The following is a 15,075-nucleotide window of genomic DNA, read 5'->3' as shown; positions in this document are numbered from 1 at the left end:
TTAAAACTAGAAAATAGAGAAAATTGTTTGGTGGAAAAAATCAGTTGTCTTCCTTAGTTTATCATTTTCTTTCTTCATATTTACTATGTAACATAGCATCCTTTTACTGATAAGTTTGTGCAGCTTCTGTTTTCTAACTAATTAGATAAAATATGGCAGAATCTACAGTGTGGTATTTTGCATCCTTTTCTGTAGTAGTCTTGCATGAATATGCTATTTGTTTCTCTCCATCTATCACATTGAGAAGAGAAAGGGAAACATCTCAAAGTTGTTTTAGTAGTTTGGCTGTTAATTTAACCTTTTATTATTGTGACAAAGAATTATAAATAAATAATAACTCACTCACTTTTTTTACTCAATACACATACATTTTCTGTTTTCTAAAAAAAAAAAAGCTTTTATTAACTTGAATGTTGAAAAATATTTTGCAAATGGGTTTTGATATTCAACAGATAACATGATATCCATATCTTAAAGGCATATCTCATTTCACCTTGACATATAACACTCATTTCTGATTAAAACATTTAATAACATAAAACCCTAAATAAATAGTAAAAATTAAAAAATAAGTTTGTGATTATCTATATTTATAATTATTTCTTTAAAATAAGAAATATTTTTATTTAATAGCAATTGCATACATTATCTGGTTGTTAGATGCAAAATAATTAATTTAAACATACTTACAAGGGTTTACATATATATATATATATATATATATTCAATGTGTTTTTCAAAACATGGTAAGAAGTAAATATATCACAAAAATATTAGTTAAGTGTTTTATGTTTGTTTTTGTAAAAGTCTTATATTTGTTTAATCATCTATTAACATTTTGAGACACAGTCACTAAGTATTAAAATAAAAAAATATTTAACACGAAAAATAAGATAATATAATGTAATTAAAAATTTAAAGACCAATAATATGAACTTTAATATTTCATCATTTGTAATAAAATTATCTAATCCCATATCTCATAATACACAATCATAAATATATCTATCAATCAAAATTCATAACTTCCGTTACAACATCGAAGATATGATTAAATTAAAAATAAATGTGGACTAGAAGTATTAAACATGTCTTAACACTTTATTTGAATTTTGAACTTACTCACAAAATAGTTTACTAAATCACGATAGCTCCTTGTACATATTATGTCATAGGCTTCTTTCCTTTGATATCTTCATATAACTTCACTTTAATATTATTAGGTTCTTTTTAAGAAAAAAATACTAAGAAAATTTTATACCAATGATCATGAATAAATTCATATGGAAAAACAAAAACGTCATAAACTTTGAAATAATAAAATTATAGATCTATTCCTTTAGAAAAAATAATTGATTTTAGAAGATTTTGTTTGTGTTTAGGTTGGTTTAGGTTGTTTGTAAGAGTTTCAAGATTATATTCACTAAATAGTAAGATAACAATGTTATTTAAATATGATGATCCACTTAAAAAACTCAGTTAAAAAGATAAAAAGAACACAAAATAAATAAATATAATGAATTGTAAAAACAGGACGAAGAACATAAATAATTTGAAATAAAAGATCAAAGATGAAAAAGAAAGATACTGGAAGAGATGGAAAAGGTGACATGTTATATAGGGATGGACCTATCCAAGATGAATGGTGATTGTCATCATTTAAACCAAAGTTCAAGATAAGATTACATAATAACTCATTCTAAGAGCCAAGCACAAAAAATTGACTATAATAATTTTACTTCTTCATTTAACAACTCTTTACAAGTGGGAGGATAATCTTAAATATGTCAAAAAGATGAACATCCTAATAGGAAAATCTCACCATAGACACACTTAAATATTTTTTTAAAATTGAGTATACTATTCATTGATAATTGAAGGGTTTTAAATAGTTGTAATACTTACAATATTACGGAAGTAAAAATAAACACTGAAAATAAAATAAACACATGAAGCGGAAGCTGGTGGGCATGTGACACCCGGGCACTGACGAGGGCGGGGAGTGATCGCCGGTGCAAGAGGCATGGATAAGGAGCGGCTCCTGGCAGGCTTCCAATGGAAGGGGCACGTGGACGAATCGAACATACATCGGAATGAGAGGGATCTAGAGACTGTATAACTATGGGACTATACAATTGAAGGATAGCTTAAAGGAATTGATTTGGCTACTCATATCAACAAATGCATTTGCTTTTCGGTAGCCTAACTCATAAGAACTTCATGGTTAAGCGTGCTTAGCCTAGAGTAATTATGGGATGGGTGACCTTCCAGGAAGTTTTCTTGGAAAGTGTGTGAGTGAGGACAAAGCACACTGGAAAGCCTCGTGTTGATGTGTGGGGGCAGTCAGCAGTCCCTATAAGTTGCCGGGGCGTTACAGCCTCCCTATTTGCTGAATCTCTTCATCTTTTTGTTTGAGTTCTTTCTCCAGGTTTTCCTTCACAATTGTTGCATCCTTTACCGAGATCACTTCATCCATTGTTGGGTCTTCTCGGCCTTTTGCTGACTGGTTTGCTCTTCGTTATCATTCTCAAAATTACCTTGGTCACGTCCACCTCATCCTCGGCCTCTTCGCCCTCTTCTGCCAAGACCTCAGCTTTGAGTAATCTGAGATTTATTCGAGTTAAATTGTACCTGTAGTGCTTGATCGTTGGGTTCCCTCTTTTTCTTTTTCTTCCTCAATTCGTGGGCTTTTAATGACCCAACTAACCCCTCCATAGTGAGAGTTGACAAATCCTTTGTCTCTTCAATAGTGACCACGATACTTTCAAAATCATTTGTTAGATTTGTCAACATCTTTTCCGCAACATGGAGGAACCTCTTCTTTGTTCATTCTGAGTTGGTTGGCCATCTTCTGCACTCGAGCTATAAATTCGACAACTCCCTCGTTTTTATCCATCTCCATATGTTCAAACTCTCTTCTGAGAGCTTGTACTCGGACCTACTTCACACGAGTATCTTCTTTGTATGCCACCTTCAAAAATTTTCATGCTTCTTTTGCTGACTTTGCATTAGCTATTTTCTCGAATCCAGATTCATCCATTGCATTATACAGAAAGTACAAAGTTGATTTGTCTTTCACTCGTGTCTTTTTCAATGCAACAATCTGGTTCATTGTCTGATGCTCATCATCCGGGGGTTCATTGTACCCATCCTTCATTATGTACCAAACGTCTTCACTTGTAAAGACCTATTGTCATAATTGATATTTTTCGACAATTGTGGCACACTCATCCCATTAACTACCTCTCTCAGTATTCAAAGCATAAAACTCTGGTACCACTAATAGGAAGATCTCAACATATACACACTCAAATATTTTTCTAAAATTGAGTTTGTTATTCATTCATAATTGAAAGGCTTTAAATAGCCATGATATTTACAATATTACGGAAATAAAAATAAACACTAAAAATAAAATATCAACTATCTTGAAAATAAAATCTATTTAATCTATCTTAAAATAATACCGAAAATCATAACTACGTTTCTCTATTTTATCTCTATTAAAATCAAACTAAATATTATTAGACTAAAAACTAATAAAATAATATTTAAATAAAATTATTAATAAGATCTTAAAATTTAAGTTTATCTCAACATATCATATGATAATACAAATATAAAGGACTTCTTGATAAAATCAAAAGGTATCTTATATAAAGATATAATGATTAGGAGAAGGTGGTACAAAGGAGAACATTATTTTATTATCGCAAAAATCTTAAAAAAACAATATATATTCTTTCACTTTCATGTATGATGATCCTCGCTTTCAAAATGTTTTTCTTTTCCCCTTTCCATGTATCTTCCTAACAAAATTATGAATGTGGTGAAAACATTCTATTAAACCCGATTTCTCTTAAGCTATTTATTTTTATAGAATCTGTCAACCTCAAAAAGAAAGATATTAATAACAAACTTACAAAACACAGGACATAAACATGAGTTTAAAATTGATTGAAAACATAACTAAATAAATTAATCATGCTTATTTTCTTTAAACACTTTTTTTTCATATTTAGTCCAAGTTAATCCACATGTTTGTTTAACTTTTTCATTTATATTTTATATAAATCTCAAACTCACGAGTGTACACTAATTACGTGTATATGTGTATATGTAATAAATATATACAACAAAATCAAGATGAGATATTTAGTTTGATTGCTTTATAAATTTTGCAACTATGTTAAAGCAATTACGGATTTGGTTGGTTGTTTACCGTTAAAAATATTACTTTTTAATATTTGAAAAAAATTATTGTCCACACAAACTGTGTAAAATAGACAAATCATTATATTAACTTTTTTTTTTATAATATTTTATTTCTAAGATTTTTATACACATAAAACGAGTTAATCACGGGTTAGTTAGTCATAAAAAAAAAAGTCAAACTGAATTATTGTAATATAGCTAACATTTTCAAAATTGAGTGCCTTCATAATTAATGTTATTGATTTGTATTGACTTTTTATTTACAAATTTTTAATAGATAGTATGAACTTATTTTTTTTTTTTCAAAAGCAACTTGCAAGAATAATATTTAATTAGTTATGTTGTCGATCGCTATAATATTGTCGAATTAACAAATCACTTTTCACAGAAAATGCTTATAGTCTTCACAACAACATTATCAAAAGATTTTGGCCAAAACTATATTACTTTTATGTTAGTATCTCATTAACTATATTATCATCATAATGTATTTAATTAAGATTATTTAATCCTAATTTAAAAATTGATATATTAATGGAATTATTAATCAGTACTTTTACATATTTAATAATGATCTATTTTTTTAATTGTTTACATGGAATATAGAAGTTCTTATTTTATCAATATGAACATAAAATGACGACAATTTTAATTATAGAAGTTCTTATTATAGTATTAATGATCAAATCAATTCCTAACTGTAACCAACCTATCAGAACTTTTCAAATAATCTAAATATACTAATTTAATTATAGTATTTTTATGTTAGTATATAGTAAATATTTAATATATTATTAAAAGTATATTTATTAATACTATTTAAATACTTATTCAACAATGGCTACATTAATTAAATATCAATAATTTTCTTACCAATTTAACGATCTGATTTTTTTGTGAATATTTCTTTTTCTTTATTTTTATCATCTTAAACAGTTCACAAAATGGAAAGTTAATTACTGTCACAGCATACAACAGTAGTTACATTAAATTAATATTTCATACATTTACAGCAAATTATATTAATATTATTTCAATTTGACCACATTAAATTAAAAAACCATTTTCAGGGCGTTGCATATTTTTTTACATTTTCATTTGTTATATATTTATTTATTATTATTTTGTATAATTTAATGTTTATATTGAAAAATTTTTAAAATGTAAAGATAACAACATTTTAAGACATTAATTATATTTATTCTCGTTTAATATTTTCTGCACAGAAAACTAATAAAAAATATGTATATAAAAGAAAGTATTAACAAGAGACAAGTCACTAATATATTTTTATTAATCTCTTATCTAAGAAAAAAGTTCACTGAAAATACTATTTTATTATTATTTAATAATAATTTGACACACTAAAAATCATACGTTTTTTATTTAATAAGCTCATAATTTTTTTTTTGAATAATGTACTAAATACGCTGACATGTAGGAAGAAAACTTAGTGTCACTCTACCAAGTTGGTGTAAAATTTAGTTGTCGACCAAAAAGCCTCATCCGAAAGAAATAATTTATTTATTTATTATAAAAATCATATTTGTAACATTATTTTTGGTTGATTATATTTTTATATAAAAAACTATTTTTTTTTTAAATTACACATCATTATAAACTTTTGACATGTATGTCATGTTCACATTCTCAAAATTCATTAATAATTACATTAAATCCATAATAAAAATTATATTATGTATAATATAGATAAACTATACTTATCATAAAAAAAAAATATAAACAAATACTTAAAAATAAAATATTAAACATTTATATTATTTTTTATAAATTACATGATATTTTTTACATAAATCATAAAAAACTTTGAACTATGCATAAAAAATTTAAATATTAACATTGTCTTCTGAGACTCCAAAAAAAACCACTTATTAATTAAAGAAAAACATGATATACTAAAATAAAATTACTTTTAAACCAAAATCTCTAGAAACCATCTTCCAAATATGTTATAAAACAAATATAAATAAACCATTGTATCTTAAAAAAATTGAAAAAACTACTCATGAGTTCCTCTAGAATTAAAAAAATACATTATATCATCAAACCAGCACAACCCTAATTCCACCAGCCACACTCACCTTCAACCGATTAACACATCAAACTATTTTGATAAATGAAATCACTCTATTTTTCTTAAGCAAAAAAAATAGTACTTTTTAATTTAACACAAATTTATACTTAACTTAAAATTCATATCACAGTAATTAATATATCTAAAAACGAATATAGAATATTGTTAACAGAAACATTTAGTATTTGCAATCATGATCACTATTATCAAATGTTATTACTTAGTTCAACTACCAAAAAAAAAAAAAAAACTGAAACCACCGGTCAAAGAGCCACATGTCACTTATTATGAAGCTGCTAAACCATACCAGTGAAGTTTCTGTCTTTTATTTTTCTCTTCTCTCCAAAAACTGTATCCAAATAGAATAAGATGGTTTATTTTCCATTTTTAATAACCCTCATATTTTTCTTTCAAAAATCAAACTTTTTTCAATTTTGACAGCTAGTTTACAAAACAATTTTTATTCTTTTAGCAGGACACAACAAAAAGAAGATATTTTGTTCAAAATTATTTTTTATGGCTTTCAATATTTCTATTAGTCACCTTTTTCCCAAGGATATTGATTAGTAAAAACCCATTTTTGCAATTAATAAATAACATTTCTTTGAAAAATAAATATAAATACACACAAACAATAAATTGTTTCTCCCATTGAGTTTCATAGTAAAGCACACAGACAAAAACATGTCCACTTCCTCTGTTTTCTCTGGTTTTTCTGAAAGGTAAACCCCACTACTCCATTGCACTCAGTTCTGCAGTGCTTTGTCTTCATCATTTGCAAGTTTTATTTTTATTTTTCCATTTAATTAATCCAGAGATTTTGAAAGCTTTAACTTTGTGTGTTGTTTATTCAGCAATCAAAGAAGATGAATCTGTTTAATTTTACACTATTCCTGTCACTTATTGTTTTTAAAAGTTTTTCAAAAATGCCATTTTGAAATCTCAATGGGATTCAATTCAGGGCCTCGTGTAGTGTCACGATGTTCTTGTCTTTCTTGCCGTGCTTGATGCATGTAAAGGAAGCTTGAATTTTGTGCCATGTTGTTGAACCTGTGATTTTCCATTTATCTGGTTTACAGAGTCACTTTTAGCTTTTTTGTCAATAACTGTGCTCACCTCTAAGTTATCTTTTGGCCCAGTTTATCGAGAGAATGAGTTCATGTGTGTGTTTATTCAAGATCATGTATCTGCCTTCCATGGTTGTGGTTGTAGAATATTTGCTTAAAGGGGAATTGGATGAATCTGTTTGATGGGGTCTGCAACGATTTTAAGTAATGAAAGCAACTACATATTGTTAAACTATCCGTCTTTAAAGGGTGGAATATGGGACTGTTTGGTAGGTCTGGTACAAAGATTTTTCTTGACTTGTTGAATTCTCAAGAAAGACAATGAGTACGTGGTTGAATAATAAATTTCTAGATGGCGAAACCAGAAATTTGTTCTAGCTATTTACTGTATGGAAATATTATGCATGGCTGTGCACATGCTTCGATTGTCGATATACGATATAACATATTTTCTTTCTTTTTTGTTGTTTGGATTGACTGTATGAGTAATTGCATATTAAATTCAATAATTCGTGTGATGATGAAGGTAGGTAGAAGGCTTCCTTTAATGGTTTCTGAAATGGAATGTAAATCAGATAATTTATGATTGTATTGGTTTTGGCTGATATTTCTGGATTTAATCAAACATTTACTTGTAGTTATACCAATTATAGATGCATTTGTTGTCTTACAATGTAATTGTTTTCTCCTCTTGGACTAGAAGGAAACACTTGAAGTTGACTATCTTATATACCTTCTTTTTGTCTGGGCCTCTTGTATTGTGTGAGTGGTGATGGAGTAAAGGGGAATTTTCAGAGGGAATTTATATGTGAGTGTTAAGTCTTTGATTAAAACATTTCTCTTGTTTTTGCCCATTTCATTACAGAGTGTGGTTCTATTGCTTGTGTTTTTTTATGGTTAGTGTTATGTGGAATTTAGTATACCATGTTTGTGCTTAGCTTATCTGCAATGTTGTTTAAATATACTACAGGTTATTGTTTTCTGTGTCATTTTGGTTGCATTCCTATTCGTAGTGTACTCATAAACATAGTGAATTTTCGGTATTGCAGTGTTTAAGATGAAAATATAAAACCTTGGCCAGTGTATCACTTCCTCTGCCTCTGTCTCATCTGCATCAAGTAGCACTCCATGCTTGTTTTTCAATCATTATGTGTATATCAATGCCCTTCTCCCTTTTGGAATAATATTTTTGTGAAAGCTAGTTTCGTAGACAGATTCCATCCTTTTCATTCCTGAAATCGTATCTATAATATGTTTATTAAAATACAACAAATAATCTTTATTGTGATTTAACTAATATGAGATGCTACTCAACTTTGTGTTGCACCTTTTTCATTTAATAGCGAATACTCACCTAAATTGTTAAATATTGGGATGGGAATTTCAAGTTTATGGTAGTAAATGCAACCATAATTTGGAATTTGTATAAATATTATTAAAATCGTTAATGGTGTTTACCTTATTAATTCAATGCCTTTCAAACATATGTACTTTGAGTGTCCTAATTTTTCTGTGTATGTTGACAAATCTCTTGGGACTGTTCAATCAACTTCCAGGTGTATGTTCAATTTGTCTGTCCATTGTTTTATATTTTACATCTTGTTTTAATTAATCAATTCGTTCCCCCTATCTCTGGTCTTTCTTTTTACCCCTTGCCCATGAGCATATGGAGAAACAAACTAGACTGAGAAAATATAGGTGATAATATGAAAAGTTCACCATAAGTTTTTGTACAGTCATTCCTTCTGTTTCTATAACCTTTCTGTGTCCTTGGGTTATTTTGCTTAAAAGAATTGTTTTCTTTTTTAAGTACTATGGTTGGAGTTTTTCTTTCATGATACAAGCACTGTTTATTGATGTTACTTTTTCTTTTTTTGTGGGGATTTCCAGCTATGGAATGTTTTGACATCTGGAAAAGATCATGGTTCAGTGCTTTGATGGATTAAAGCAGTTGTATACTGCTGTGCTAAGCTTTTGTGATGCTGATCTGTCCCAGCAGCAGCCAAGAGGTTTAGGAAATCCGGAAGCACTTGCAAGAGAAACAGTGTGTATGTTATTATCTCTATTTTTTTTTCCATTTTATGATATTTGGAACTTTAGTGTGATTTTTAATTGGAATTGGAATAGATTGGAACTTTAATTTCGTATATAGTATTTGTAAACTAAAATACTTCAATTTCGTATTTCTATTCCTCCAAATAGCACTAATAGAATAGGAATAGGTAAACTAAAGTTTCAATCTATTCCTCCAAATAGCACTGATAGAATATAGTTCCTATTCCAATTTATTATCACTGTATATAGAATTTTGCACCAATCTATTCCTATTCTATAATTAGAACCCTCAACTTGGAGAGTGAAAGTCTCACTCACTTGATTAACCTTTTTACAACTCTCTTCTCTCTCCATGGAAGTGTATTTCACACACTATTTTCAAAAGTAGCAAAAATTTATTTCCTCTCTCCTTGGGAGGTGCCATGCACGAATATTAAACTAAACAAAAGTGGTAATAAAGACAGTGGCCTTTTCAAGGCATTTGAAGACTCTGATGTTGGATTGAAATGGATCTGTATAATAACCTTTAGCACTCTACTAATCCTTTTATTAAGACTTAGAACCCAACTACTTTTATTTAAGTGCAGTTAGTGTAAGTGAGATCGAAGCACTGTATGAACTATTCAAGAAGATCAGCAGTGCAGTAATTGATGATGGACTAATTACTAAGGTTGGTAATCTCGTATCATGCTTCCATAATGTTTTTATAATTATATTTATCTTTTCAACCTCTTGGAACCATGAAACTATTTCTATCATATCCATAAAATAAAATTGCTCTGTTTTACATAGCAGGATGAATTTCAGTTGGCCTTGTTCAAGACAACCAAGAAAGAGAGCTTATTTGCGGATAGGGTACGTAAAATATTTAATTTCTTGTGGTGTTGTCTTTAAATTCTTTTAACCTTTCCTACTCAAGGAAATGAATAAAGATTACACAAAACTAGTGAAGTATTTTTATTTTATTTTTTTTGGAAAATTCAACTGTTCCAATATAGTTTGTTATTTGGGTGATGTCATGATCCAGTTACTTTGAACTTAGTTACATGCCATATACATTTGATATGACCCCTTTCTACAAATGTATTTGCCCCATTCGTGATTTTTTATTGTTTAAATTTTGTAGGTGTTTGACTTGTTTGACACAAAGCATAAGGGGATACTTGATTTCAAAGAGTTTGCACTTGCTCTTTCTATTTTTCATCCCAATGCACCAATCAATGATAAGATTGAGTGTAAGCAACTAATATTTCTTAAGACTCTAGATGTCATCTAGCCAACAACAATTATTAAGGATTAGAAAGGAAAGAGTATTTTTAGAATTATAATTATTTGTTATTGATATTTATATGCTTGGTGGGGATTCCTAACTTTCCCCTTTTTGCAGTTTTATTCCAACTGTATGATCTCAAACAGCAAGGATTTATTAAGAGACAGGAGGTGATTTAATTTATTCTTATACGACGTTGAATAAATAGAGTTTTGGTCACTCACCATGTAGGACTGCTATTTTTGTTTTTTTGCATAAGCTCAAACTTGAAATGTCTGCCTAGAACTTAATTACAGAGGAAATTAAAATTATGTTTCAGAACCAAAGATCAAAGTTTTGTAATTTGTTTCATTGTTCCTTGGAGTTGGTTTGTTCCAACATGCTTTTGGAATCAGTATGTGCATATATTAGATATGTGATAGAATCACGAAAAGTACAACTGGACACAAGACTCTGTAGTAAATCTTTATTGCTTTATTTCCAATTCTGCACCTACCAATGTAAAAGGCATAGAAATTGCTTAGAATGTTACAACATATTTTCCCCAGAGGTTGTTCGAGAGAATTTTACTCTCCACAATAATCCTGAACTTTTCCTTCTCTTCCTCTCAAAAAAATCCCCTGCTCACCTCTTAATAAGACTATTTATAATAGTCTGTTACATTTATGTAATTACAACTATACTAACTACCTTCTCTTTTCCTTCTTTTGTAAACTCTATCAAACCTATCAATATGCCCGTTTTTTTATGTGTAGTTAAAACAAATGGTGGTGGCTACTCTAGCCGAAGCTGGCATGAATCTTGCAGATGATGTGATTGAAAGCATTATTGACAAGGTATTCTTTATCTGATAACTTCAATGTATATTTCTAATCTTATGTTCATAAGTCTAGGTATATTGAAGCAGTAATAAGTTCCTTTTTAGTTATTTCTTAGTTTCAATTTATGCTTGGCCCTTTGTTAGTGTGTATGAAATTTATTATCTTTCTCCCTCTTCTTTATAAAGCATGTCAGTTATAGCCAATTCATACTTTCCCAAGTTTCACTTTTTAAGTGTTATTTTTGAGGAAGACGTCTGACCTTATTGATCAATGTGACTAATTAGTGTTATTTTCGTCATGTACGGACAGAAGTTTGAAGTTTGTACTTAATTTCTCTGCTAGATAAAGCATACTAAACATGTTATTGTTGACTTGATGATCATGACACGCCAAGTCATTCTTTTGCTGTCACTAACATTTCTAAAACTAATCAGACATTTGAGGAAGCTGATACAAAACATGATGGGAAGATTGACAAGGAAGAATGGCGAAACCTTGTCTTACATCATCCTTCCCTTCTTAAAAATATGACTCTTCAGTATCTTAAGTGAGTTTCCTCCTGTTACTAACAGAATCAAATCTTTCTACTTTATATTTGCACGCTTGCATGTTAATTTGTTAAAATAAATCATGATATTTGTGACCCAAATAACATGTAGAAACTCAATCTATTTGTTTTTAAATGATTCAGAAATCAAGCCTGACTGGACTTTGATTTTGTCTTGGTTGTCCATATTATCCATACAGTGTTTTGTAGTTTGGTTGAACCTTGATTCACATTTTGTTATAAAGCTTAAGCATCTAACATCTCTGAAATTGTTTATTGGCAGAGATATTACAACTACATTTCCCAGTTTTGTATTTCATTCACAAGTTGACGATGTTTGAGGCAACTACATTATCTGAGAGAGATATGGTTGAAATGGAAATGCTTTGTTTTTTGTTTTCATTGAATTGAACTTTGGCTTCCTTTTTGGGTAGATAAGGTTTGTATATGGAATAAATGGACTATCATTGATTTGTTCATTAGGAATGAACGCAGAAGAGGATATAAGGTATACAATATTTACAGAGATAGCAGCAGGAACCAACGTTTCACTTTCTATTATCATATCTCTCTTGGGTTTTTAAATATGTAATAGTAAAGAAAGATATTAGTAATATATTATTATTAAAATAGTAATAATGATAATAATTATAATACTAATAGTAAAAGCAATAGTAATCAGAAGAGAATAAAAATCATAACAATGAAAATACTGATAAAAATAATAATATAATAAACAAAAATCAAGAATAATAACAATAATAATAATAAGATAATACTGGTAATAAGAAAAATAATAAGAATAACAAGATAATACCGTATTAATATGATAGTCAGGATAAAATAGGAAAATTAATTATATTAAAAGTAAAAATAAGAAAAAAAATAATAAAAAGAAGAATATGAATAATAATAATAATTAAAATAATAATAATAAACAATAAAATTAATAAGAAAAATAATAACTAAGCCTACTTTTAGAAGATTTAATATATCAAATTAGATTTGGAAATTTTGCATTTGTCATGTAACCATTTACTCACAAAGAGTTATCCCTCAAAACCTAGATCATATAACTTTCTATAATTATGGAATACGATCCTTTTTCACACCATACTTTATTTATATACAAGAATTTTTATTACTTTTATCACTTAAATATTTTTTTTTTATAAGATTATGCTAATTAGTAAAGTTAAGGTAATTTTGTTAAGAATCTCCATGCATCCTAAAATCGCTTCTCATAGTATTTTTTCATTTAAATAATTACATTTAATCATATATAAAATGTCAATAATTCTTAATAAATTATGGCACATGTCCTTACTTTCCAAGGTCTCATATGTCTCAACATTAGATTAGGACTCTTGTTCTAACTTAATTGAGTCTTACATGCATGTTCTCATTTTAAAATCTCAAATCTATTAATTTTTTTTTCTAAAATCAACTTATATTAACCCCAATATGTTCATTTCAATTCTAAAATGTATTAATGAATCATTGTAATCAAATTAATATACCTAATTCAAGTATAAATTTTAATGTTCATTCACTTGAAAACATTTATTTTTCAACAAAAGTAGAAAATAGGTTAGTTTCTCTCACTTTAATTGAGTTTTTAACTCAACTAAACTTCTAATAACCCTAACTCTCAAATAATACCCTACTTGTACACATAAAATTAGGATAAACTACCTAAACATACTGACAAGTCAGGTTAAAAAACATGAAAAGGTCCTCTAACAAGAACATGAAAAAAAATTAAAAATTGGAGTAAAATTTAACTTACTTAAAATAAAATAAAATTGTAATCAGTTAAGGTTGTAGTATTTTATGCTAAGACTCCTCTAATGCACTCCATCCAATATTCAGTAGATTATATATATATTATATAGTAGATAAAATTATATGTTACGCTATTATGTTATGTAATGTAATCTATATCATCTAAAGCACGGATTTTTAACCAAAATAACATATTGAGAGCAAAAATTTATTCTTGTAATTATGCTAAATATTTGGATAAAGATTAAATATGTTTATGGTTTCTTAAATGTAGAAATTATAATTAATCACTCTTTAAAACTTAATTTGATTTAGTTTCATATTTTTAAAAATATATTAACTTAGTCATTTTAATCTAATTTTGTTTAAATTTATTTTACATTTTAAATACATTTCATACATTTGAGTTATTACAAATAAATTTAACAAAATTTAAATTATTAAATTCACATATTGTTAAAAGTAAAAGATTAAATTAGTCCAAAATTTTAAAGATAGACTAATTTTAATTTAAAAGATAAAAAACACATTTAATCATGCTTTCTCTTTTAGGTCAAAATTCATTTTTTTATTAAATAATTCATATTTAAACTATTTTTTAGTCCAAATAACATATTATGTGAAATTATTATCCAAATAATAGTGTAACCTTTTAATAAGAAAAGAAAAATAATGATAAAAAAATATATTAAATGTTGCAAACCAATAAAATAAAAGAATTTTATGGAACAAATATAGGTTTAAACCATTTAGTTATCATTATTTTCGGGAGGTTTTCCCATTTTGATCTCATTCTTATTCGAATCTTCACTTGAGTCCCTATAAGTGCTAATTTCAATCAATTAAGTCCCTGTCATTAAATTTAGTTAACGATTAACTTTTTTGCACAGCTGGGGAGGATGACCTGTTAATTTCTATAAACCTGACGTATTTAGAGTTGAAACGTGACATGAATTAGAGTTGCTGTGCAAAAAAGTTAACCCCGTTAACTAAATTTAACGGTAGAGGCTTAATTAATTGAAATTAGCACCTATAGCGACTCAATTGGAGATTCTAAGTGCTCAATTGAAGATTCTAATAAGACGGGAATCAAAATGGGAAAACCTCCCAAAAATAGAGACAACTAAATGGTTTAAACCAACAAACATATTACAAAACTCTTTCCTATGTTTAATATAAAACTAGTTTTACATTTATAATATTTTTTAAATATTATATAA

General features: G+C 27.9%; 1 protein-coding gene across 4 annotated transcripts; it reads left to right on the top strand.

Annotated features, from left to right (window-relative positions):
* Nucleotides 1-6,955: 6,955 nt before the first annotated feature.
* On the top strand, nt 6,956-12,549 carry LOC106775171 (calcineurin B-like protein 3). 4 transcript variants are annotated; one of them, XM_014662243.2, is made up of 9 exons: nt 6,956-7,032; nt 9,268-9,425; nt 10,020-10,102; nt 10,228-10,287; nt 10,559-10,667; nt 10,820-10,872; nt 11,458-11,538; nt 11,958-12,070; nt 12,354-12,549. In XM_014662243.2, exons 2-9 carry the CDS (start codon nt 9,299-9,301, stop codon nt 12,409-12,411), a joined length of 684 nt encoding a protein of 227 aa, XP_014517729.1. In that variant the 5' UTR covers nt 6,956-7,032; nt 9,268-9,298; the 3' UTR covers nt 12,412-12,549. The 4 variants fall into 4 exon arrangements, with proteins under 4 accessions (XP_014517729.1, XP_022642900.1, XP_014517730.1 ...); XM_022787179.1 differs by having other exon boundaries at nt 10,225-10,287; XM_022787180.1 differs by lacking the exon at nt 6,956-7,032 and adding an exon at nt 7,154-8,185 and having other exon boundaries at nt 10,225-10,287.
* The last annotated feature ends 2,526 nt before the right edge of the window (nt 12,550-15,075 follow it).

Source organism: Vigna radiata, chromosome 10, assembly GCF_000741045.1.
Source record: "Vigna radiata var. radiata cultivar VC1973A chromosome 10, Vradiata_ver6, whole genome shotgun sequence".
In the NCBI taxonomy this organism is placed as follows: Eukaryota; Viridiplantae; Streptophyta; class Magnoliopsida; order Fabales; family Fabaceae; genus Vigna; species Vigna radiata.
Note: the sequence above shows the minus strand (reverse complement) of the source record. Positions and strands in the feature narration are given on the sequence as shown.